Source organism: Eretmochelys imbricata, chromosome 9 (assembly GCF_965152235.1).
Source record: "Eretmochelys imbricata isolate rEreImb1 chromosome 9, rEreImb1.hap1, whole genome shotgun sequence".
In the NCBI taxonomy this organism is placed as follows: Eukaryota; Metazoa; Chordata; order Testudines; family Cheloniidae; genus Eretmochelys; species Eretmochelys imbricata.
Window position 1 is genome coordinate 83,064,928 of NC_135580.1, and position 24,628 is coordinate 83,089,555.

At 40.0% G+C, this 24,628-nt stretch overlaps 1 protein-coding gene across 4 annotated transcripts in view; it reads left to right on the forward strand.

The window, feature by feature from the left end:
* Window positions 1-24,628, forward strand: part of ATP7A (ATPase copper transporting alpha) — a 66,306-nt gene that overhangs the window by 1,448 nt on the left and 40,230 nt on the right. For all 4 annotated transcript variants that reach the window (XM_077827194.1, XM_077827193.1, XM_077827196.1 and 1 more), the window contains exon 2: window positions 22,678-22,818. In XM_077827194.1, coding sequence (XP_077683320.1) covers window positions 22,699-22,818 — 120 coding nt within the window. In that variant the 5' untranslated portion in view covers window positions 22,678-22,698. The remainder of the gene's footprint in view (window positions 1-22,677; window positions 22,819-24,628) is intronic.

A 24,628-nucleotide genomic window follows, 5' to 3' on the forward strand; every position in this document is an offset into this window, starting at 1 on the left:
AAACTTAGATGTGCGTTTAGGATGAGCTGTTATCCCTGGACTATCTAGTTACATTACTGCATAGATAAGAGCAGTGCATGTAATCATTTGCCAGTAAAGACCAAAAAGTTCAATTTGGCTAGCCTCACTGGCAAGCTCTGGTGTAACTTTCCCTCCAGACCACTCAAAAAACTCCACTTCTGTAATTTTACAAAGAAATGCTTTAACAATTAGAAATAATAAATTACAACATAGCTGGCAACCTGGTCCTAACAAGACATGTGCCTGTTACCAGCCTGATCATATACCTTGTGTACTATACGCCTTTTGCCCAACCTTTGCCTGTTTTGTATCTTTGCAGATTGTAATGTCTTTGAGGTAGGGGCCACATATTTTTTTTTCATGCAATTTCTAACACGTCTTTCATGCTACCATAATACAAATAATAAATATGAATACGTATAAATGAGGAATCACTGGTTTATAAACCCAAATTTATCTCCAGCAGTAAACAGAATACTAGTGTAATACCTTTGGGATTCTGTTCCTACCAGCTGTATGATTTCAGATAAATCCACTGACCTCTCTTAATTTTTGCCAGCTGTAAATTGAGGTGTTGACCCTCCCAAAGGTATTTTGAGGATGAATATTTGTACAAAACTTAAAAAATGGTCGGTGTTGTATATGTGCTATGTATCATTATTGGTCACAAGGATAAAACAGATAATACAAGCCCTTAGTTTATTTTAGGTGAGACACCCAGTTGAGAGTCTAGGATTTTAACAGTCTTGCAGCCTTCATTTTACATGACTGACTTTTTTTTTTTTTTTAAATGTCCACATAGTAACATGCAGTTGAGTGATTATATTTTGGACCCTTCAAACTTCAGTTGATGCCATTTGTGATTTTTCTACGTTCAAAATTCACTGTTTGCACGTTAGAAAGGGTGGCTTAACTGGTTGTGGCACTGTATCTCTCTGTTATCTTATGCCAGATTACAGCTTCTTTTCCTCTTCTACAGGGAAAATTGCCTTTGAGAAATATAGGTTCTTTCCCTTCATGTCTCCTCAACCACTTATTGCAAACACTTTTTAGTGAGTCCCTTGGAGAAAATGTGGTATTTGGAATCCAACCTCGAGAGACAATCAGACCAAATAATGAAGCCTGCAGTACCTCAGTCTAGTGGCAAAGATCCTGTGGAGTCTAAATATTTACGATAAACCTGCTACTCAGCCACTGAGAGCATCTTCACTATTTGGTATTCTGCAATTGCAGAGCCAGCCTCTTTCTAGTATTGTGCTGACTTCATTGATGGTGTTGATGTACAAACAAGGAAGTAGTATTGTTTTGTGTTTTGTAAAATACAGGGAGAAGAATAATGGGAAAGGATAAAAACTGGCAGAGAAAGGCATTTCTAAGGATATTACATAGTAAAGAATATAATAAAAAGTACAATAAAAAGCTATCGGGTGCCTTACAAATGCCATTTGAGGCCAATCTTGTATATGAGGTGGTGATGCTTTTGACTTTCTTCCAGCACAGCAGCAATGGATTGAGAACCTTTTGGTTTCTTGCATCCTAGTTGTTTCTATTTAAATTAATGGTAGAAACTGCCTCCCTTAGATTGACATGCTGCTTGTTTGTGATGGCAAGTCCTAAATCCTCTTTGTTTATAGAGGGTCTACAGTTGGAACAATACCTTGGTTTTGAGTTCAACCATTTTTTATCTCTAAAACAAAGTCTGATTAATACAGTTTTATAAATGTGTACTTGATAATCTTGTATTACAAGTTACTCACTAGACACTGCTTGCCTGCTGGTGTAATGGTTACAATCTTAAACTTTAGTATATAATTATATATGCTACTTGGCATACTTTTCAAATGCTAAATAGGATTTTGATTTACAGATGACGCTTCAGCCAGATCTTGCCTCTACCATCATCAGACTTTAATCATTCCTTGTAGAATGAGCTTCTTGTCTGAGCTACTGCAGATAAAAAATGCCCTTGAGTTTATAGGTAGCCTGTGTCCTTCTAAATGTATCAATAAGACCATATTGTAGTTTGACCCACTACAGTCTTGCTACAGGAGATAATCCTTCAGCCTACATTCCACAAAGTGGAAGGTACTTTTCAGATTTATTCCATCTCACAAATGACCATGATTTGGAACTTAAGATGGCAACAGTCTGTTGCTCTACAAATGCTATCTATTTTCTGAGTTTCTATTGAAAGGAAGTAAAGTAATGTACAGCATTGGTCCCACAGAAGCCAAGTTCAATATTCATGGCGTGCTGCAAGACACATCTGTTTACAAAGGTATTTACTGATTTAGTTGCTTAGGAGAACTGGTGTCTCTTTGGTCAGAGAGGTAACATATTTTAGGGCTTGTCTACACTTAAAATGATACAGCTGTGCCCACTAGAGCACTTCAGTGTAGACGGTGCCTATGCCAACAGGAGGGATTCTCTTGTCGCCATAGGTAATCCACCTCTCCGAGAGGTGATAACTGGGTTGACAGAAGAATTCTTCCTTAGGCCTATCACTGTCTACGTGGGGACTTAGGTTAGCTTTATTATGCTACTCAGGGGTGTGGATTTTTTATATCCCTGATTGACATAGTAAACTGACCTAATTTTTTTTGTGTAGACCAGACCTTAGTTGTTTTGAGTAACCATGGGATAGCAGTTGTTTAGCGCTTATGTGTTTATGGTTGTTTGAATACATCTAGAGATTAGCAAATCATATTAATGCAAAAAAAAACCAAAAAACATAACATAACATAAGCCAGAGAAGTTTTGAAAACCATCTGGGTGGGCCTTCTAATTCATTAGAATGGTCCCTTCTTATGGGAGTTTAAAAATACCCCAGGACGGTTTTTAAAAATTAATTTTCAGTATTGTTGCTTCTTATAGCTGGTAGAATATGTCCTACCATATGGATTTGAAGATGATGGGGTGGAACAGTTCAATAAACAATGGTATAGTGATTGACATGATTGGGAATCAGGAACTCAAAAGTTAAAAGCCTGGCTCTATCACTCTCAACTCACTGTAAAAACAACGAGGAGCCTTATGGCACCTTAAAGACTAACAAGTTTATTAGAGCATAAGCTTTCGTGGGCTATGACCCACTTCTTCAGATGTATGGAGTGAAAATTACAGTTGGCAGGCATAAATATACAGCACAAGAAAAGATTGGAGTTGCCTTACCAAGTGAGGGGTCAGTGATTCAATCAGGGTGCATGTGTCCCATTCCCAACAGTTGACAAGAAGGTGTGAATGTCAACAAAGTAAAAATTACTTTTTGTGGTGCTAACGATGCCAGTTGCATCAGGATGGATGGCACATACTTCACAGTTGATGGGAGATTACTTCTTGTAGTGACCCAGCCATTCCCAGTCTTTATTCAGGCCTAATTTGATGGTGTCAAGTTTGCAAACAAATTCCAGTTCTGCAGTTTGTGGTTGAAGTCTGTTTTTGAAGTTGTTTGTTGAAGAATGGCCACTTTTAAGTCTGAAATTGAGTGTTGAGGGAAGTTAGAACGTTCTCCCACTGGTTTTTGAATGTTATAATTCTTGATGTCTGCTTTGTGTCCATTTATTCTTTTGTTTAGAGACTGTCCTGTTTGGCCAACGTACATGGCAGAGGGGTATTGCTGGCAAATGATGGCATATATCACAAACCAGTGGGAGAGCATTTTAACCGCCCACTTGGTAAGGCAACTCCCATCTTTTCTTGTGCTGTATATTTATGCCTGCCCACTCTAATTTTCACTCTGTACATCTGAAGAAGTGGGTCATAGCCCACAAAAGCTTATGCTCTAATAAATTTGTTAGTCTTTAAGGTGCCACAAGACTCCTCGTTTTTGCTGAAATAGACTAACATGGCTACTCCTCCTCAACTCACTGTGTGGCTTTGGACATGTCATTTAACTTTGGTATCTGTCCCCACATGTGAAATGAGGGTAAGATGTATCTTGAACACAGGAGTATAAGGATTAATTATTAATATTTGTGCTAGCCAAATTATATAACATAATTAGCATGTTGCAGGCTATTTAATGGAGAGTTTGTCTTCATTTAATATTATCACTAGGAAGAAATTGTGGTCACAAAGTTCCTTTTCAGCTTCAACCAGACGTTTCTACCCTTAGAAGTAGTACTGAGTGTAGAACCTTGTGACTTAGGGCACGTCTTCACTGGCAATGTTAAAGCGCTGCCGTGGCAGCGCTTTAACGTGGCTTGTGTAGTCGTGGCATAGCGCTGGGAGAGAGCTCTCCCAGTGCTCTAAAAAACCCACCTCCACAACGGACCTGGCTCGCAGTGCTGATGCAGTATGTACACTGGCACTTTACAGTGCTGAAATTTGTAGTGCTCGGGGAGTGTTTTTTCACACCCCTGAGCAAGAAAGTTGCAGCGCTGTAAAGTGCCAGTGTAGACAAGCCCTAATTCAGATGTAAATTTGTGTTTGTTTTTTGCTTAAATTAGGTTCAAACTGTTGTTTTGGCCATACGTGAAGAAGAGAGGAAGATGGTATCATACCCTATCCTAGGATTTTTATAACATCCTTATTCTAACAAAAGGGTACTTATCACAAGAACAGTTTCAGTTTCATGACATCGGAAGTTCCTACATGATAGGATAGATGAGTGAGTTGTCTTCGTCTCTGGTCGCTCTGCGGGAAGGAGAGAGTGAGCTGTGAGTGGAAACTGCATAGGTTCCCAAGCTCTTGCTTATCTTGCTGTCTTTAAGCATGACCCCACCCTATCAGAATAATTGCTATCTGAACTGGCAGCATTTTCTGTCTGCCTTAATTTGGATTTTATACCAAGAAACCGACTCCTTTTCCTGATAAAGGAAAAGACTCCTTTTCTCCTGATAAAGGAAACACAGTTTAGCAGGATACAGCATAACTGGAAGATATCTTCAAAAGTCAGAAAGTAATTTCTTTTTCCTGGTCTTAGCTAACAGGCATAGATGAGAGGAAAAATAAAATGAACTGCTTTCAAAGATGACTCTTCTCCTTTCTTTTTCTGCACATCTCTTGCAAAAAGTTTGATGTTGCAAAAATATGCCTCCTACTTCTCTTGGATATTTACTCTAAAAGAATTGTCATTTCTTTTCATATATTGTCTTGTCAAAAATCGAGGTCAAAAGTGACATCCAAGAAGCTCCATCCAGTTAGGAGCTGTATTTTCCAGGAACCAGCAGATCCTGGTTTGTGTGCACATCTCATTTTCAAACAATCTAATGCTCTTAATTAAAAATAATTTTATCATGCTTCTGATATCTTTTATTTTGGTAGGTAGAATCAGCTAGTAGTTAAACGTACTGAGTTAGGAACTACCAGGTTCTGGTTACTGATATGCCATATATTGCTGCATGACATCCAGCACCTCACATAATGTTGTGTTTCAGTTTTCCCATTTGTAAAATGGGGATACTTCCCTACCTGACAGTGGGGTTTTGAGACTGAGTTAACGTTTTTAAAATGTAGGCCTACATTTTCAAAATGGATCAGTGACTTTTTTGGGTCAGCATTTTTGGTTGTCTAGTTAATAACACCTTGAAGGGGCCTAATTTTAAGTACTAACACTTGTTCTCTGAAGATCAGATTCCTTTAAAATGTCTCAACATGAGTATCCAAAAAAGTTGGCACCCCAAATCACCAGGCACACTTGAAAATTTAGGCTATACAAATTATCCAAGTGCGAAATACAGTATTTTGTCACTACCTGTATTATCTTTTGTCATTCTGCCTCAAATAGTGTGTGTACCTAATGCCAAGAGAATGATCAGGGTTTATGAAGAATGAAAATTTGAATTGTTACAGTCAAGGATGGCCATATTGTGTCATGGTGCAGCATGATCCACTAATTTCCACAACGTTACTTGCTGCTAATCAATAAGGAGGTGCACCCTATGCAGATTCCAGGTCTCAGTGTGGAGTGCTCCATCTAGCATTGGAGTAAATGAGTAGTGGCACAACGTGCACAAATACCTGTAACTGGAGGTGGTGTAGTGGTTAGAGCATTTGGTTAAGAAGCCAGGGGCTGATGGTTCGCCACCCCACCTGCCCTGCAGAGTTACAGCAGCTGGGTACCCTGTGCAGGGGATTCCACCCCAGTGGGTGTAGCAGCTCTGACAAAATAACTACATGAAACTGGAGCAGAGAGTATGGCTTTAAGATCTGTCTCAGTAAAAACTGTGGCTCTCGGATTAGGGTAGACCATGCCATGCAGAGCCCTGGGAAACTCTTCTCACATAACCAGGGGTCAGACAATGAAACTAAGAGGCAGCCGATTTTGAACAAAGGGAAGTACTTCTTCACACAACACTCAGTCAACCTGTGGAACTGTTTGCCAGGGGATGGTGTGAACGCCAAAACTATAACTGGATTAAACAAATAATTAGATAAATTCCTGGAGGTTAGGTCCATCAGTGGCTATTAGCCAAGTTGGTCAGGGATGCAACGCCACACTTTGAGTGTCCCTAAGCCTCTGACTGACAGATGCTGGGACTGGATGATTGCCTGTTCTGTTCATTCCCTTTCAAGTATCAGGCTGGGCTAGATGGACCATTGATCTGACCCACTATGGCCATTCTTATGTTCTTCTTGCATGTCAGAAGTATGGGATGTCAGACTAGATTATCACAGTCAATCAGTGTTCAATAGACATAACTTTAAAAATCAGTTTTATTTGAAAATGCTTCTTTACCTATCACCTTTAGATTTGGGTGCAAGTAAATCAAATAATAAAAATAATCAAATGAATGTTGTCAACTATTTGCAACAAGTCACATTAACCCTTTTTGGTTGCAGGCCTCTGATAAATACTGTTCTTATCATAAATATCTCTTAACAAGGGAATGCATAACAATAAGTACGTTGTAAAGATCTAATAACATTGTCTAATCTAAACTTCTGCCCTTGGGTCTATATATGACTTTAGCACCCTGAAATTGGAGAACCTAAATGAGAGGCTGTATAGTCCAACAGATAGGGCATTGGCACAAGTGAGAAGACCTGGATTCTATTTGCAGTGCTGCTGCTCACCTGATGTGTAACCTTTGGCAAGTCACATCCCCACTGTTTCTGCTCCCACTTGTCTGGTTGGATTGGAAGTGGAGTGCTTAGCACAATAAGGCCCTGATGTTGATTTGGGCCTATAGGCATTACCTTCGTACAAAAAATAGCTTTTTATATATATATATATATATATATAGATATATAGATATATATATATATCAATTTCTGACAAAACTTCAGCCAACTTAGCAATCCATATCAGGAATGACTAGAGCTCTTAAAAATTCTTCAGGATTTTTATGTTAGGGAAACTTTTTTTCACATTAACTGCAGAGCAAAAATCTTGTGCTTTTTACTAATTAATTATGGTATACGAGGAAGGCCTCAAAGTTTTAACAACAAAAAAAGCCTGCCCTTCGTGATAGAATTTGTGAAAGTCCTAACAAATCATTGGAGATATATTCTGCTCCTGGTGAGGATCCTTTCTGGAGGAAAAGTCTTTTTCTGTATATGAAATGTACGCCTTCAAACCCATCAAACTGGAGTGACATAATCTTGAGATTAATTTATTTAGATATTATGCTGGACTGACAGTATGAAAACTAGCCGTATAGGTGGTAGGGTTGCCGGGTGTCTGGTTTTCAACCAGAACACCCGGTTGAAAAGGGACCCTGTTGGCTCCGGTCAGCGTCACACTGGGGGCCCAGGGCTAAGGCAGGCTCCCTATCTACCCTGGCTTTGCGCTGCTTCTGTAAAAGTGGCTGCCAGGTCCAGGTGGCCAGGGACTGGGAGGCTCCACCTGCTGTCCCCGCCCTGAGTACCAGCACCACAGCTCCCATTGGCCAGGAACCATGACCAATGGGAGCAGCGAGGGGCGGCGCCTGTGGGCGCGAAGGCAGCGCGCACTGCACAAAGCTGCCTGGCCGCCTATGTACCTAGAGACTGCAGGGATCTGGCGGCCGCTTCCTCGAAGCCGCGGTAGGCACCACCAGGACCTGCTTTAGCCAGGAACCCCTCCTGCACCCCAAACTCCTCATCCCTGGCCTCATCCCACTGCACCCCAACCCCCTGGCCCAGCCCAGAGCCCCCTCCTGCACCCCAATCCCCTGGCCCAGCCTGGTGAAAGTGAGTGAGGGTGGGGAAGAGTGAGTGACTGAGTGGGGGACTGGAGTGGGGTGGTGCATGGATGGGGCCTCGGAGAAGGGGCAGGGCAGGGGTGTTCTGTTTTGTGTGATCAGAAAGTTGGCAACCCTGCTAGGAGGTCATGATTGGGTGCCTGGCTGTAATCAAATTAGTTCCTTCCACATCTGAATGTCTCAAAGCACTTTACTAACATGCCTGTATCAGACCTTGCTGCACCCCTTTATGGTGGGAAAGCTCACTGTTTTTCTTTTTCACCCTTTGTCCCTGTTTTAAAAATAAGGAAATGCAGGTTGACTTGCCACACATGAAATCTATGGCAAAACCCAGAATAGAACACAGATCTTCTGACTTCATCATGTGTTTTAACTGTTAGAACATGCTTCCTCTTGATATGTTACTTATTTGTTCTTTGGTTTGTCATCTATTTTATCCTTATTTGAGATAATATTGACTACAAGATATAATAGTCAGATACTATTCAGTATTAATCTACCATCACAGCTGTTACTGTGAATGTTCATGTAACAATTCCATACTGTAAACTCTTGCTTTTCAAAAACTGATATTGTGATTTATTTTCAGCATTTTTTATATTTATTGTTACGCAGCTTTTAAGCTCTAGGAACTTTTTTATAAATTATTTAATGGTTATTAAATTTATTTTTCAATTACTTAAAGTAATGTAGTCAATTTTTAAAATAACAGGTGTTTTTAGATAGTGCTATTATAGTTGCTTTTCAAGTGTGAGGTGAAGCGACAGCTCCCTCTTGGCTAAAAAGAGAGTTTAGCCATTGCCTCTGTTAGAGCTATCGACAAATAATTGATTTTTTCGGTTTGGTGTCTGCACCAAGAAATCTCTCAAACAATTGTTTTTGGGTTAAACAAAATATTAAGTTCAATTAGAAACAAACATATTTTTTTAAATTCCATGTAATTTTTGGATGTTTTTTATCCTTTAATTTTTTCAATAAACCAAGGTAAATTTTGAACTGAGTTTTGAAATAAGTCTTTTTTGGCCTTCAAGGGTTTTTTTTTCTTCTTTTTTTTTGTCTGACACTATTTGCTGAATTTGACCTAAATTCACGAATAATTTCGGTTGACGCCAAATTAGATTTTTTGTTTGGTGAATTTTACCCACCTCTGTTATCAATAAGGGTGCTAACTGAATTGGTTGTATTATATAATGGTTTTGATAAATAACATATTTTATAAAGCATTAAAATAATACTGCTAGTTTGCTTGTATCTACATATAATGCAACTTTACAGATTTATACTGAACAGCCTAAAATTTAACTTTAACAGTTAATATTTCCCCTGATCCCATAATTCCAGGGAAAAAATCATGCCTGTGGCATATGTGCAATTTTGCAAACTAACTGCAATCCAGAAGTCCATAGTGTTGTTTACATAACACAACTTCCTTCTGAGTATCAGTCCTATGTTACTGGCATTTTTTATATATGGGCTTTTAAAAAGAAGGTTCAAGAGGTGGGGGGTTTGGCTGGCTGATTGGCTGACATCTGTGTTGAAGAGTTGTGACTGAGCTTAACATTTTCTAAACCAGGCAGCTGTTTTAGGCTTTGAAATGCTGGAATTCCCTTCTCTTCTCCCCCCTCCCCTCCAAGAGATATAGCTATGGAAGGCTACGCGAAATAACTTGGATTGAAAAATTCAGAAATAAGGCTGTGGCTTATCAGGAACTCATGTCAATGGATTGTAACTCCTTCATGCCTCTTGGCACGATTCTTTATGTTACCATATCTTAACACACTGTTCTGTTTGCCTTTTTTTATCATTCTAAATGCACAGAATCTTTATTAATGGATTAGCATTTCATTGCATAACAGTTGTGGAGAGGCTACCATGAAAGAAGCTTATTAAGCATCATTAGGCATTTTGACTTGTGTTAAAAACACGAGCAGACTCCCCATAGCTAAAAATTACTAATGAAAAGTGAGACTACTCGATGAAAGATGAGGACCCATCACATGGGGTGCAGTCAATAATTATTGTGCCAGTTGTGATTATACTGCATGTCAAGCAATATATCTGCTGACTATCATTTGTGTGCATTGTTCTTATCCCCTTTCACACTACTGATCTCAGAATTCTTGTTTTTTTAGTAAAAAGAAAAGGAGTACTTGTGGCACCTTAGAGACTAACCAATTTATTTGAGCATGAGCTTTCGTGAGCTACAGCTCACTTCATCAGATGCATACCGTGGAAACTGCAGCAGACTTTATATAAACACAGAGAATATGAAACAATACCTCCTCCCACCCCACTGTCCTGCTGGTAATAGCTTATCTAAAGTAATCATCAGGTTAGGCCATTTCCAGCACAAATCCAGGTTTTCTCACCCTCCACCCCCCCACACAAATTCACTCTCCTGCTGGTGATAGCCCATCCAAAGTGACAACTCTTTACACAATGTGCATGATAATGAAGTTAGGCCATTTCCTGCACAAATCCAGGTTCTCTCACTCCCTCACCCCCCTCCAAAAACCCACCCCCATACACACACAAACTCACTCTCCTGCTGGTAATAGCTCATCCAAACTGACCACTCTCCAAGTTTAAATCCAAGTTAAACCAGAACATCTGGGGGGGGGGTAGGAAAAAACAAGAGGAAATAGGCTACCTTGCATAATGACTTAGCCACTCCCAGTCTCTATTTAAGCCTAAATTAATAGTATCCAATTTGCAAATGAATTCCAATTCAGCAGTTTCTCGCTGGAGTCTGGATTTGAAGTTACTTTGTTTTAAGATAGCGACCTTCATGTCTGTGATTGCGTGACCAGAGAGATTGAAGTGTTCTCCGACTGGTTTATGAATGTTATAATTCTTGACATCTGATTTGTGTCCATTTATTCTTTTACGTAGAGACTGTCCAGTTTGACCAATGTACATGGCAGAGGGGCATTGCTGGCACATGATGGCATAAATCACATTGGTGGATGTGCAGGTGAACGAGCCTCTGATAGTGTGGCTGATGTTATTAGGCCCTGTGATGGTGTCCCCTGAATAGATATGTGGGCACAATTGGCAACGGGCTTTGTTGCAAGGATAAGTTCCTGGGTTAGTGGTTCTGTTGTGTGGTATGTGGTTGTTGGTGAGTATTTGCTTCAGGTTGCGGGGCTGTCTGTAGGCAAGGACTGGCCTGTCTCCCAAGATTTGTGAGAGTGTTGAGTCATCCTTTAGGATAGGTTGTAGATCCTTAATAATGCGTTGGAGGGGTTTTAGTTGGGGGCTGAAGGTGACGGCTAGTGGCGTTCTGTTATTTTCTTTGTTAGGCCTGTCCTGTAGTAGGTAACTTCTGGGAACTCTTCTGGCTCTATCAATCTGTTTCTTTACTTCCGCAGGTGGGTATTGTAGTTGTAAGAAAGCTTGACAGAGATCTTGTAGGTGTTTGTCTCTGTCTGAGGGGTTGGAGCAAATGCGGTTGTATCGCAGAGCTTGGCTGTAGACGATGGATCGTGTGGTGTGGTCAGGGTGAAAGCTGGAGGCATGCAGGTAGGAATAGCGGTCAGTAGGTTTCCGGTATAGGGTGGTGTTTATGTGACCATTGTTTATTAGCACTGTAGTGTCCAGGAAGTGGATCTCTTGTGTGGACTGGACCAGGCTGAGGTTGGTGGTGGGATGGAAATTGTTGAAATCATGGTGGAATTCCTCAAGGGCTTCTTTTCCATGGGTCCAGATGATGAAGATGTCATCAATATAGCGCAAGTAGAGTAGGGGCTTTAGGGGACGAGAGCTGAGGAAGCGTTGTTCTAAATCAGCCATAAAAATGTTGGCATACTGTGGGGCCATGCGGGTACCCATAGCAGTGCCGCTGATCTGAAGGTATACATTGTCCCCAAATGTGAAATAGTTATGGGTAAGGACAAAGTCACAAAGTTCAGCCACCAGGTTAGCCGTGACATTATTGGGGATAGTGTTCCTGACGGCTTGTAGAAGAATAAAATGTCTTCTGTTTGTTCTACCTATTTATTCATTTTTGTTGTTTGGCTCTCTGAGGTAGTAGCTCATGATTATTCTAGTTCATGCAAGTGTTAATACTGACTTCTACACTAGCCCTAAGTACAAACAGAGCCAGTGGCTGCTTGGGGCCCCACATTCCCTGCAGACTCTGCAGTCAGCACACGGACCCTGTCTTCTCTAGCAATGAGACCAGGAGAGAGAGAAAATAGCTTCCTGCCTGACATCATCATCTCTTCCCAAACCAATCCCCAGCAGCAGGACCAAAGGCAAAGGTAACTTTTGTCATTTCTGATCCTCCAACTTTGAGCAGTTTGGAGTCCTGCTTCTGCCTGTTGCCCTTGCAAACCAGTCTTGGTTGGGATGAGAGGATGAAACCAGAATAATCTATTTTAAATGATTTTTGCAAGAAGCATGTGGTATAAACACTGTACAGTTCTGGTGAAAGTCTGAGTAAATAAAAGTAGGAGCACGGCTCATACCCACTGTTGACGTCTGTGGCAGAAATGTTAAATCATAGAGCCAGGTTTTTAAGGGTCTTGTGGCTTTTAAGATTTTTCCCTGCCTCTTGGCTAACATTTGCTGAATGCGGCTCTGAGTTTGGCAGATGCCTTGATCAAAAACTGCGCTGTTAGATACCTATCATGGAAAGTTGGTGTTAAAGTTTAGAGAGATTAGCTAGTCTTAATTGAGGATTTCAGAGGAAATGTAAGGAAAGCAAATCCAGAAAGTCTCAACACTTCCAACTAGTTTTTATGCTTGTTGTGAAAGTTAAATATGGGTCCTATTTTGACCCATAAACACCAGTAGCAGGTGACTGTAAAGATTAATTTTCTTGTATCTTTCTCACATTCCAAAAATACTAAAACCCTAATATAACTAGAAGTTAATGTTACAGGTGATGTATGTTGTGAGCAAAGGGTCTTGAGTTTTGTTGCATTCAGTTTACCTAACCTCACTCTCTGCCAATCCTGACCTGAGACTGGGAATTAGCCCCATCAGAAACTAGATGCAGAGTACTAAATTCAGGGAAATTGTGCTGTACCTAGTTTAGAAATCTGTTCAAGGGCATTTGTTCAGCAGTTTGGCATTCAGTGGTTTGTGGCTAGTTTTGCTCTTTACTTTTTCATTTCAGGTTGTATCTTTTAACTAGTAATCTTGCAACTACAAGGAAGCAAGTAACATACACAAACTGGACAGAATATAGTTACAAACCTCAATGGTGCCAAGGTTCTATTGCATAAGATCACACTGATCATAATCTTCTATGCAGAAATAATGAGCAGTTTGTAAGTTATGGACAAACTCAGATCTGATTTACCATTCTGTTTTGTTGAAACTGAAATAGAGCTTCGGCAAAATTCTAGCTTGAAGAATTTTAAGAATAATTTGAATCTATAGATCTGTAGTTTTTATAACCTTTTTTTATTTATAGACCTCTAAAAAATTTCGAATGGCAGTACGAACCCCTTTGGAAATCTTAGACGTAGCCTGTGGACACCTAGGGGTTTGCGGGTCACAGACTGAAAACCACTGCTATAGATTTTTAAAGGAAATTGTGGCTGAAAATGAATACCAGAAAATGTTGCTGATGGTATTCAGACAAGGCCTGATCCAGCCCCCCTTTGAAATCAGTTCACTGACAAAAAGAAGCTTGGTTAACATGGAGTTAAGGTTGCCTTTTGGTATCTCCTATCCTTCCAGAATGTCTTGTTCAGCAAAACCGAACCTCTGAAAACCAGGAAATATAAAGTTAAGATACATGTCAATGAGTCTTTAACTCTGACTCTGGACCTGGCAATAGCCACTGGGAATTATGTGTATTCACTCACGCTGTGAATACAATGTGTTGTGTAGTTGGAGGAAGCAGCTTGGCATAGTTGTGATTGTGGTAAGAGGAGATCTGGGGGTCTCTGCCCATTTGTGGGGGAAGGGATCTGAACCCCCCCCCCCCCCCGCTCCGCATTTGTGTGATCAAAGTCAGAAGATGCGTGTATTCCTTGAGAAATTAGCATGCCTCATTTCAGAGATGATCTGTAGGATCAGAAAGTTCTGTAGTTGTCTCAGTAGCTTAGTGTCACTTACCATGGGGCTTATGAGCAGCGAGGCCTCAAATGAGACTGCTCTGTGGGTTTAATGATAAATATGGTGTTAAATGGCATCCTGTGCATAAGGGTGAAGGGGTTATAAAAGGGAGTGAAGGTTTTTAAAAATTTAGCAGCTGTGGTGGTGTTTCTGTGGGCTAAATGTTTCAGTGTAGGGCAGGTGTAGGAAGCTCCTGTTCAGTACAGCTCACCTAAACATGAGTTTTGTCTTTACCAAAGAGAAGGCATTGTTACAGGTTTCCCTCCCCTCCAAGGTGCTACCTGGGATTGGGGTACCACTGAGCCTGCCTGACCCACCAGCCTGGGCTCCCTTCACTCTGTATTTCTGAGGCAAGTTAGCCAAGCCCTCCCTCAGGCTTCAGACTGCACTTTACCAGCACACATACAGGTAGGGACACAGCCAGCTGCAGAAACACACACACATGCTGAGATCAGCTCTGCATGAAAAGACACAGGGAAGGAATTGCCCAGTACTCAAGTACATGCCCCCCTCTAGAGGTTAGACCCAAAATTGTACCATCTTGCACTGCACAGAGAACTATACAGCGTAAGCGCATGAAATTTGCCCCTCCCTCAATGTGGAGAGAGATATGCAACAGCTTTTTGCATCCCAGTTATGAATTCCACACACTGGGTTTTAGAGAAAACAAAAACAAGTTTATTACTGCAAAAGAGATTTTAAGTGATTATAAGGGATAACGAACAGATCAAAGCAGATTATCCAGCAAATAAAACAAAAATGCAATCTAAGTTTTTAAGATACTAAAGAAACTGGTTACAAGTAAAGGAGGACTTGTGGCACCTTAGAGACTAACAAATTTATTTGAGCATAAGCTTTCGTGAGCTATAGCTACCACAAGTCCTCCTTTTCTTTTTGCGGATACAGACTAACACGGCTGCTACTCTGAAACCTGGTTATAAGTAGTAATTTCTCACCCTAAATAATGTTTTAGGCAGGTTGCAGAGATACTTGATGGCCAGCTGCACTTGCCTGCAGCTTAAATCTTCAGATATTTCATTTGCAGTCTAGACAGTCTTCCAGCCTGGGCTCAGTCCTTCTCCCCTTATTCAGTTTTTGTTTCTTATATGTTTACAGCAGTCATCTTGGGCGGAGATGCAATGAAGAACCAACCCTGATTATGTTACTCCCCTACCTTAAATAGGTTTTACATATGTTGGGAATCCTTTGTCTTCCAGTGTGATTCCCGCCTCCGGTCAGTGGAAAAATACTAGTATTATCATGGAGTCCAGTATCAGGTGACTTGATCACATGACCCTGCAGCCTTAGAGGCTGTTTGCAGCATCCACAGGAAGCCTTTCTTGGAGAGAGATTAGCATCTTCTATGACCTATTGTTTTTCCTAATGGCCCTTTCCAGCCATCAATTTAGACTGATTGCATTCTGTCTAATGACTATTCCCCAGCTGTAAACATATTTGTAATAGGTGCATAGATAACATTTCTAACTTCAGATACAAAAATGACACATGCATATAAATATTATAATCATATTCAGTAAATCATAACCTTTCCAACGATATCTCAGGTGCCTTGTCTTGCACAAAATACATCATAATTATGCCATACTCATATCATAATATTACTATGAAGAATATGGGGCATAATGCCACAGGCATTAGACACTGTCCTATAGTGGTCATGTACCCTTTTCCCTGAGTGTTCTGCAATATCTGCAAAGGCAGAGTGCAAGTATGCGTTAAGAATGTACCAGAATATTGCTCAAAGAGGTCAGAGTTAGGGTTGTCTTGGAGTATACCTTAACTTTGTATTTTCTGGTTTTCAGGGGTTTGAATTTTGCTGAATTTGACATTCTGGATGTGCATAAGATACTATCCGGCAACCTGAGCTCTGCATTAACAACAAATTACAAGACAATCTGAGTAGATGTGCATATTTTAGAGCACATAGGAAAGTCAATCTTTAAACAGAGGTTTTCTTAACTGTAATTACAGCAGAGTGCCAGAAACATCCCATTGTCTTCAAGAGGAGTTGGATTGAGCCTGGTGCCAGGTTCTAGTCACTTTGTGCCCAAACCTGCACATTTTTCACTTATTTCAGTTGCTGTTGAGGGCACTCAGCACCTTGTTGTATGTTCTCAGCTCATTTCAAGACCAATCCCTTAACCTGCAGTAGCAGAAGTCTTCCAGAGAATTACTAAATGCATTGAAGTGTGGTGACTTTAAACTAGGTTGTTCAGGTTTTGTAAGGGTATGGATCGAACAAATCGGAGAATCATCTCTAATTAAATATTTATAAAACTTTTGAAATGTTTGTACTAAATGTCATGAGATAAGTAAGTGCTTTAAGTAGGACTGTGCCCTAAAAAGTGATTGTTAAATTGGTGTGTGAGGCTCTATAATCACTGTGTTCTGCATCATCATCAGATGAACTTTTTTCTAGCAAAGTTATGCCATATGAAAAAATTTAGTTAGTTGCCATAAACTTTATAATTTTTCCTATTACCAGCTTTGCACTTAAAAACCTTTCAATAAGTGAAAAATGTTTATGCTTTTGTGCTGGCATTTCATCATTACTCTGTTTTACCCTTTAAAAAGGCACTAGATTAATTCCTTTACATGTAGAGTTTTTCATGTTATTAATTTTTTGTGTGGCATTTATTAGTTATTTATATAACTATACAAAGCACTATATGTTTGTGGGGGTAGAGGGGTCTATGCCAAGCAAATAACAGGCACCTTGCCCTGTCCAGTGATGCAAACTAGTACAATATAGAACAATAAAATAACAAAGACTGAGTAGTGGGGGTTATTGTGGTTGGAGCACATCACAGGATAGAGGGTTTTAAAGAGATTTTTGGAGGAGAAGGTGGGAGGTTGGCATAAATTAGTGGAAAGAAAAGGAGTACTTGTGGCACCTCAGAGACTAACCAATTTATTTGAGCATAAGCTTTCGTGAGCTACAGCTCACTTCATCGGATGCATACTGTGGAAAGCGTAGAAGATCTTTTTATATACACACAAAATGCTTCGTGTGTATATAAAAAGATCTTCTACACTTTCCACAGTATGCATCCGATGAAGTGAGCTGTAGCTCACGAAAGCTTATGCTCAAATAAATTGGTTAGTCTCTAAGGTGCCACAAGTACTCCTTTTTCTTTTTGCGAATACAGACTAACACGGCTGTTACTCTGAAAACTGTCATAAATTAGTGGGAAGGTCATTCTGGGGGCATACCAAAGTCATGAGTGCGTGAAATATAAAGGGAGTGTAGAAGTACACCTTAGAGGGAGTGTGTTGGAGAAGATAAGGGCAGCGAGATAGGCAAGATCCATTGTAAGCTAATTGTAATGTGAACAATAAATATGTCAAGCTGTATTAATGTATTACAGAATTAATATTTCCATTACTGGAAATCCCAGCATATGCACACGCTATGTTAGTCACTGATATCTAGGGAAAAAAGTAGAGAAAAATTCTGCTGATAAACATATATAGATTATGAAGGATGTTTGGATGAAAAAGGCCTTTTGTTTGAGTTCATGTGCAGCTGCTGCTTATTCCTCACCTGAAATCCTTTTTCTCTGTTTGTTGTGGAAAGAAATAATCTTCACTGAAATTATTTGTTGTGTAATAAACCAGGTTCTGAATTTGGGTGACAAATAAGCAGCAGGTGCAGATGAACTTTTAAAGATCCTGTTTTCCCTATAAAAATTTTCTAGAAGTAATATAAAGAGGAGGGGAGAAAAAAACCTGAAATTTGTACTAATGATGCTCCCCCACTAATTAGGCCATCTCTTTTCTCCCGACTGTTGTAGAGTATCCACAAACATTGATCCTGATTCAGGAAAGCAGTTATGAACATGTTTAAATCTATTTTTATTCAGGAGAGCGCTCAAGAGTGTACTGATTCACTCTCCTGAATATGAATAGGGATGTATTTTTGAACTGGGAGCATGTTGAGTACATTTCTGCTCCCTTTCATTAAATGACTACCTCCATGAAGAAGCCAAGTACCATCTGTCTCTTGGGTGGTCACGTTTCACTGTATAGCAGCAGCATTATGTGGAAAGTAGGATGTCTTTCTGAATATTCCCTTAGGGTGTCAACAGGGCTATAAAATGGCAGGAACATTCCTGTGGTTGACCTTGAAAGAGCATGAGGAGGCAAGAGTAAAGAGGGAAATAGTTGTTAAAACTTCAAGAGTTTTATTAAATAATCAAATTAAGAAATTCCCATATTCCTTAAAGTTAATTCATTTTGTGCTGCATTTATGGAGCTGAAAACCACCAATTTATATAGCAAAAGAAGGAAGCTAAGACACACATTTATCATGTTTCAGAGTAACAGCCGTGTTAGTCTGTATTCGCAAAAAGAAAAGGAGTCCTTGTGGCACCTTAGAGACTAACCAATTTATTTGAGCATGAGCTTTCGTGAGCTACAGCTCACTTCATCAGATGCATACCGTGGAAACTGCAGCAGACTTTATATATACACAGAGAATATGAAACAATACCTCCTCCCACCCCACTGTCCTGCTGGTAATAGCTTATCTAAAGTGAGCATCAGGTTAGGCCATTTCCAGCACAAATCCAGGTTTTCTCACCCTCCACCCCCCCACACAAATTCACTCTCCTGCTGGTGATAGCCCATCCAAAGTGACAACTCTTTACACAATGTGCATGATAATGAAGTTAGGCCATTTCCTGCACAAATCCAGGTTCTCTCACTCCCTCACCCCCCTCCAAAAACCCACCCCCATACACACACAGACTCACTCTCCTGCTGGTAATAGCTCATCCAAACTGACCACTCTCCAAGTTTAAAACCAAGTTAAACCAGAACATCTGGGGTGGGGGTAGGAAAAAAACAAGAGGAAATAGGCTACCTTGCATAATGACTTAGCCACTCCCAGTCTCTATTTAAGCCTAAATTAATAGTATCCAATTTGCAAATGAATTCCAATTCAGCAGTTTCTCGCTGGAGTCTGGATTTGAAGTTACTTTGTTTTAAGATAGCGACCTTCATGTCTGTGATTGCGTGACCAGAGAGATTGAAGTGTTCTCCGACTGGTTTATGAATGTTATAATTCTTGACATCTGATTTGTGTCCATTTATTCTTTTACGTAGAGACTGTCCAGTTTGACCAATGTACATGGCAGAGGGGCATTGCTGGCACATGATGGCATAAATCACATTGGTGGATGTGCAGGTGAACGAGCCTCTGATAGTGTGGCTGATGTTATTAGGCCCTGTGATGGTGTCCCCTGAATAGATATGTGGGCACAATTGGCAACGGGCTTTGTTGCAAGGATAAGTTCCTGGGTTAGTGGTTCTGTTGTGTGGTATGTGGTTGTTGGTGAGTATTTGCTTCAGGAATTTTCCTCCAGGGCAGATTGGAAGAGGCCCTGGAGGTTTTTCGCCTTCCTCTGTAGCATGGGGCACGGGTCACTTGCTGGAGGATTCTCTGCTCCTTGAGGTCTTTAAACTACAATTTGAGGACTTCAATAGCACAGATATAGGTGTGAGGTTTTTTTTGTAGGAGTGGTGGGTGAAATTCTGTGGCCTGCGTTGTGCAGGAGGTCAGACTAGATGATCATAATGGTCCCTTCTGACCTAAATATCTATGAATCTATGAATCTAGGTTGCGGGGCTGTCTGTAGGCAAGGACTGGCCTGTCTCCCAAGATTTGTGAGAGTGTTGAGTCATCCTTTAGGATAGGTTGTAGATCCTTAATAATGCGTTGGAGGGGTTTTAGTTGGGGGCTGAAGGTGACGGCTAGTGGCGTTCTGTTATTTTCTTTGTTAGGCCTGTCCTGTAGTAGGTAACTTCTGGGAACTCTTCTGGCTCTATCAATCTGTTTCTTTACTTCCGCAGGTGGGTATTGTAGTTGTAAGAAAGCTTGACAGAGATCTTGTAGGTGTTTGTCTCTGTCTGAGGGGTTGGAGCAAATGCGGTTGTATCGCAGAGCTTGGCTGTAGACGATGGATCGTGTGGTGTGGTCAGGGTGAAAGCTGGAGGCATGCAGGTAGGAATAGCGGTCAGTAGGTTTCCGGTATAGGGTGGTGTTTATGTGACCATTGTTTATTAGCACTGTAGTGTCCAGGAAGTGGATCTCTTGTATGGACTGGACCAGGCTGAGGTTGGTGGTGGTTATAACATTCATAAACCAGTCGGAGAACACTTCAATCTCTCTGGTCACGCAATCACAGACATGAAGGTCGCTATCTTAAAACAAAGAAACTTCAAATCCAGACTCCAGCGAGAAACTGCTGAATTGGAATTCATTTGCAAATTGGATACTATTAATTTAGGCTTAAATAGAGACTGGGAGTGGCTAAGTCATTATGCAAGGTAGCCTATTTCCTCTTGTTTTCTCCTACCCCCCCCCCCCAGATGTTCTGGTTTAACTTGGTTTTAAACTTGGAGAGTGGTCAGTTTGGATGAGCTATTACCAGCAGGAGAGTGAGTCTGTGTGTGTATGGGGGTGGGTTTTTGGAGGGGGGTGAGGGAGTGAGAGAACCTGGATTTGTGCAGGAAATGGCCTAACTTGATTATCATGCACACTGTGTAAAGAGTTGTCACTTTGGATGGGCTATCACCAGCAGGAGAGTGAATTTGTGTGGGGGGGTGGAGGGTGAGAAAACCTGGATTTGTGCTGGAAATGGCCTAACCTGATGCTCACTTTAGATAAGCTGTTACCAGCAGGACAGTGGGGTGGGAGGAGGTATTGTTTCATATTCTCTGTGTATATATAGTCTGCTGCAGTTTCCACGGTATGCATCTGATGAAGTGAGCTGTAGCTCACGAAAGCTCATGCTCAAATAAATTGGTTAGTCTCTAAGGTGCCACAAGGACTCCTTTTCTTTTTACATTTATCATGTTTGTTTCCAGAGAGCTGGATGAATATAGCCATTCCTACTTCTTAAAAACTGAATTTTGATTCCATTTACTCTTCTCCCATGCTATAGTGGCTGCATGACAGACAAGTTCCTTAGAGAGACAAGCTTTTGAGTTTACACCAAGGTGTTTTTCAGATATGTTCATCGTTACATTTCCCCTTCACTTTGAAATCTTCTGAGGAAAAACATATATTCTTAGTTTGTTGAAATGGATGCTAATTAGACCAAAGTGTCACTCACCTTTCATCTCATTATGAAGCATTCTTCAGAAGAGTTTCAACTTTTGTGTTTTTTCTTGTGATAGTCATGTATGTGAGTTCAAGATAAGAGATAATCCTGATAGTAAAGTGGTTGCTTCACAATCTTTGTGCTGTTCTAGTAGATTTCAAAGCAAAACCAGGTATTTTCATGCCCTTGTGTCATGGGGAGGAAGAGCATATTCATTCTGAATGAAGTCTCTCTGCAAAACCAGTTTTATGAAACATTTTGAATGTTATACTGTAGTTTAGTTTTCTCACAATAAATTCCCATTATCAGCAAAGCACTTAAGCTTGTGGTTTGCTTTAAATGCATGAGTACTCCCGTTGAAATCATCTATACACTCTGCTGTTTTCATTGCTATCAGACATTAGGCAGTTAATTACCTTTTTCTTCAGCAATTGCTCATACTCTTTCCTGGTCAAATGTCCGTTGTAATTTTTATTTGTAAAAGACATAAATTCCTTCCCTCTTTTTCTCCTTGTTTCAAAGCTTATTCTTGTTTTCTATGAGTTAATTTTTTTTTTGCCAATGGCTTACGTAATCTAAATATTTTGCATCAAATTCTGCTTTTGTTTGTTTACTTCTCCTAGTTTAATTTTCAAACTTGAAAATATACTTTTAATTACCTTACATTTAATTATGTGGTTCAGTACATTTTAGCATTTACACAAACAGAAATGAATGCAACATCCTGCTAAGTAGTAGTAAGTAGAGCTACCTCAAGGACATGTCAGAAAGGCCCCCTATCTTTTCCAGTTCGTTTCTTAGGACTGCATCCCATATGGCTGCTGTTCTTGTTAGTCACACAATAATGTGTAAAACAAACAGATCTATGGAAGAATTAATTCTCTTCTTGTGCATTCTTCTCACCTTCAGATTTCACCCAGTGCCATGGTAATTGACATTACCAAAAGCTACATCTTACTGGGTTTTTTTTAACTCCTTGCTTGGAGGTAGAACACTAGTGATTCAGAACTGATACATGCAATTAAATTGTCTTGGCTATAGCATAGAGCAAGTTTTAAATGTATGAATTCTTTTCTTCCCGAATACTTAATAAGTATATATTCAAAGGTAAAGGATGTATGTAAGTGGTTAAAGGATTCCTTTTTAGACATCTGTTTCTCTGCAGTTCCTAGCCCCCACCAAGTTGTTACTTGTACTTAATTTATATGTTCCCAGTTACAATATCTATTTAATCTTATGCGGGTCACCTTGTTTTTGACCTTTAATGCAATATGAGGTTGGATTGCTTTTTCTTTTTAATTCATGTCTCAGTATTTCCTTTTGACTGATAGGAATGTGAAGACTGAAGCAGAATGGATCCGTCACTGGGGGCAAGATCCATGGTAGTCTCCGTGGAGGGGATGACATGCAATTCTTGTGTTCAGACCATTGAACAACACATTGAGAAAATGAATGGAATTCACAACATCCAAGTAAGTAACTCTACCAAAGTCTCCTACATGATATGGTTCTGATGGGAGAAGCCATGATAAAGATTGATCTGAAGTATGCAGCAGAGGAGGAAAGGACTTAAAAACTACATAGTCATTTTATTATCTGTGGATTTGCTGTTTAGAGTGGCTTTGGAGTATTTCCAGTGCCAGAGAAATGCAGAAATATACTTTTCCTGCAACTGATGACAATTCATTTCATGTTTTTTCTAAAGCACCTTTTCTCTCATACTTAACCAAGTACAGCAATGTTATGTATAGAAAGCAGAGGAGAGGACATTATGTAAAGTCCAAAAGAAGAGAGCAGATAGAGGTCAAACTACAGGAAAAGTGGTGGTGGTCCACTTTTAATCCCAATAAAATAGTAGTAGTAACACTTAGCTCCTACGTAGGGCTTTCCGTTAGATATCTAATAGCACCTTTACAAAGGCGGTAAGCATCATTATTCTCATTTTACAGATAGGGGAAACTGAGGTGACGTGACTTGCCTAAGGTCTCCTAAATCACAATCCAGTGTTCTGTCCAGTTGCCTTCCTGTGGCTGTTTTACCCTAAACCTCTTCAGGTCTTTTCTTCCAGACTTGCAATGTAGTGAGGCAGCTTGTATAGCCTGTGAAAGGAGAGTGTGCCTTGAGTTGCTCAGTGAATCCCAAACTAATTAACCATGGTGCCTGTCACCAGGAAAAGGAATGTCACTACGATGTGGAACTTGAGAGTGGGGATGGGGAATAATGCATGGGAAAGGGGAGATTCTTGATGTCCCTGCCAGGCATTCAGAATTTCCTTTCCTTTTTACTGTGTTTATATGGGAATGGGAGGTGGTATTAGCTGCATTGTGCTCTTTTAAGAGAAAAAAGTAGTTCTTTTTCCTTATTAATTTAACTGTTACTATACAAAAGTGTTTTAAAAGAGGTTGAGCTTTTAGTAGAAAAATTTATCTACTTTTAATCAAAACTTCATGTCTTCAGAGATTCTGGCTCAAACAAGAAATCCAGCTTTTGTAACATGGGCTATTCTGGAAAAAAAAAAGAATCTGTCTAACTTGAAACAAAACTGTTTTAACAGGAATATTTTTAGCAATGTAAGCTGTTCCATTCTAACCAATACATCCATTTTACAATATGTTTATAAATAATAAAGCAATTTAACACCTGATCAATCCATTCTAGTCTTGTGACCTGTTATTTGGTGCCAGAAAGCATATTTAATCCTACCAATTACAACAACAGTGTGCTGTTAATCCCAACTGTTTGGTGCATAGGTGAAGTTTTCCCCTGCAAATGAGGTTTTAACATTCTGTGGCAGTTAAATGATCCTGCATAAAACAATGTACCCCTGCTTTCTGTGGGGAGGTATTTCCATCTTAACAGATGTGGTCTAGACAAACATTGGGCTTGCCAAAACAGTGGAGCTTATTTTTTGGCACGCGGTCACTATAACTAGCTGTGATGCGCAGCTGTTTATCAGAGGATATGATGCAATCAGCTAGTACAGGTTACTTCTACCTAAACAAGGAGTTGGTGCCAGCTATAGAGATCTGTGAACAACAGTGGTATTTACACTAGATCCTACTTTTGATCTCCATTGGTGACTTAATAGAATTTGAACTTGATTGATTCTGGTAACAAAAAACAGATCCTCTGGCAAAATCAATAGTTCATTGTTTTTAGCAAGGGTTACTACTTTAATAGTAACATTGAGAGATCAGACCAATAAATAAGCCTCCACCAAAACTAAGTAAAATGAAGAATTGAATGAATGAAAAATACTATCTGCAAAATAAAATTATTTTA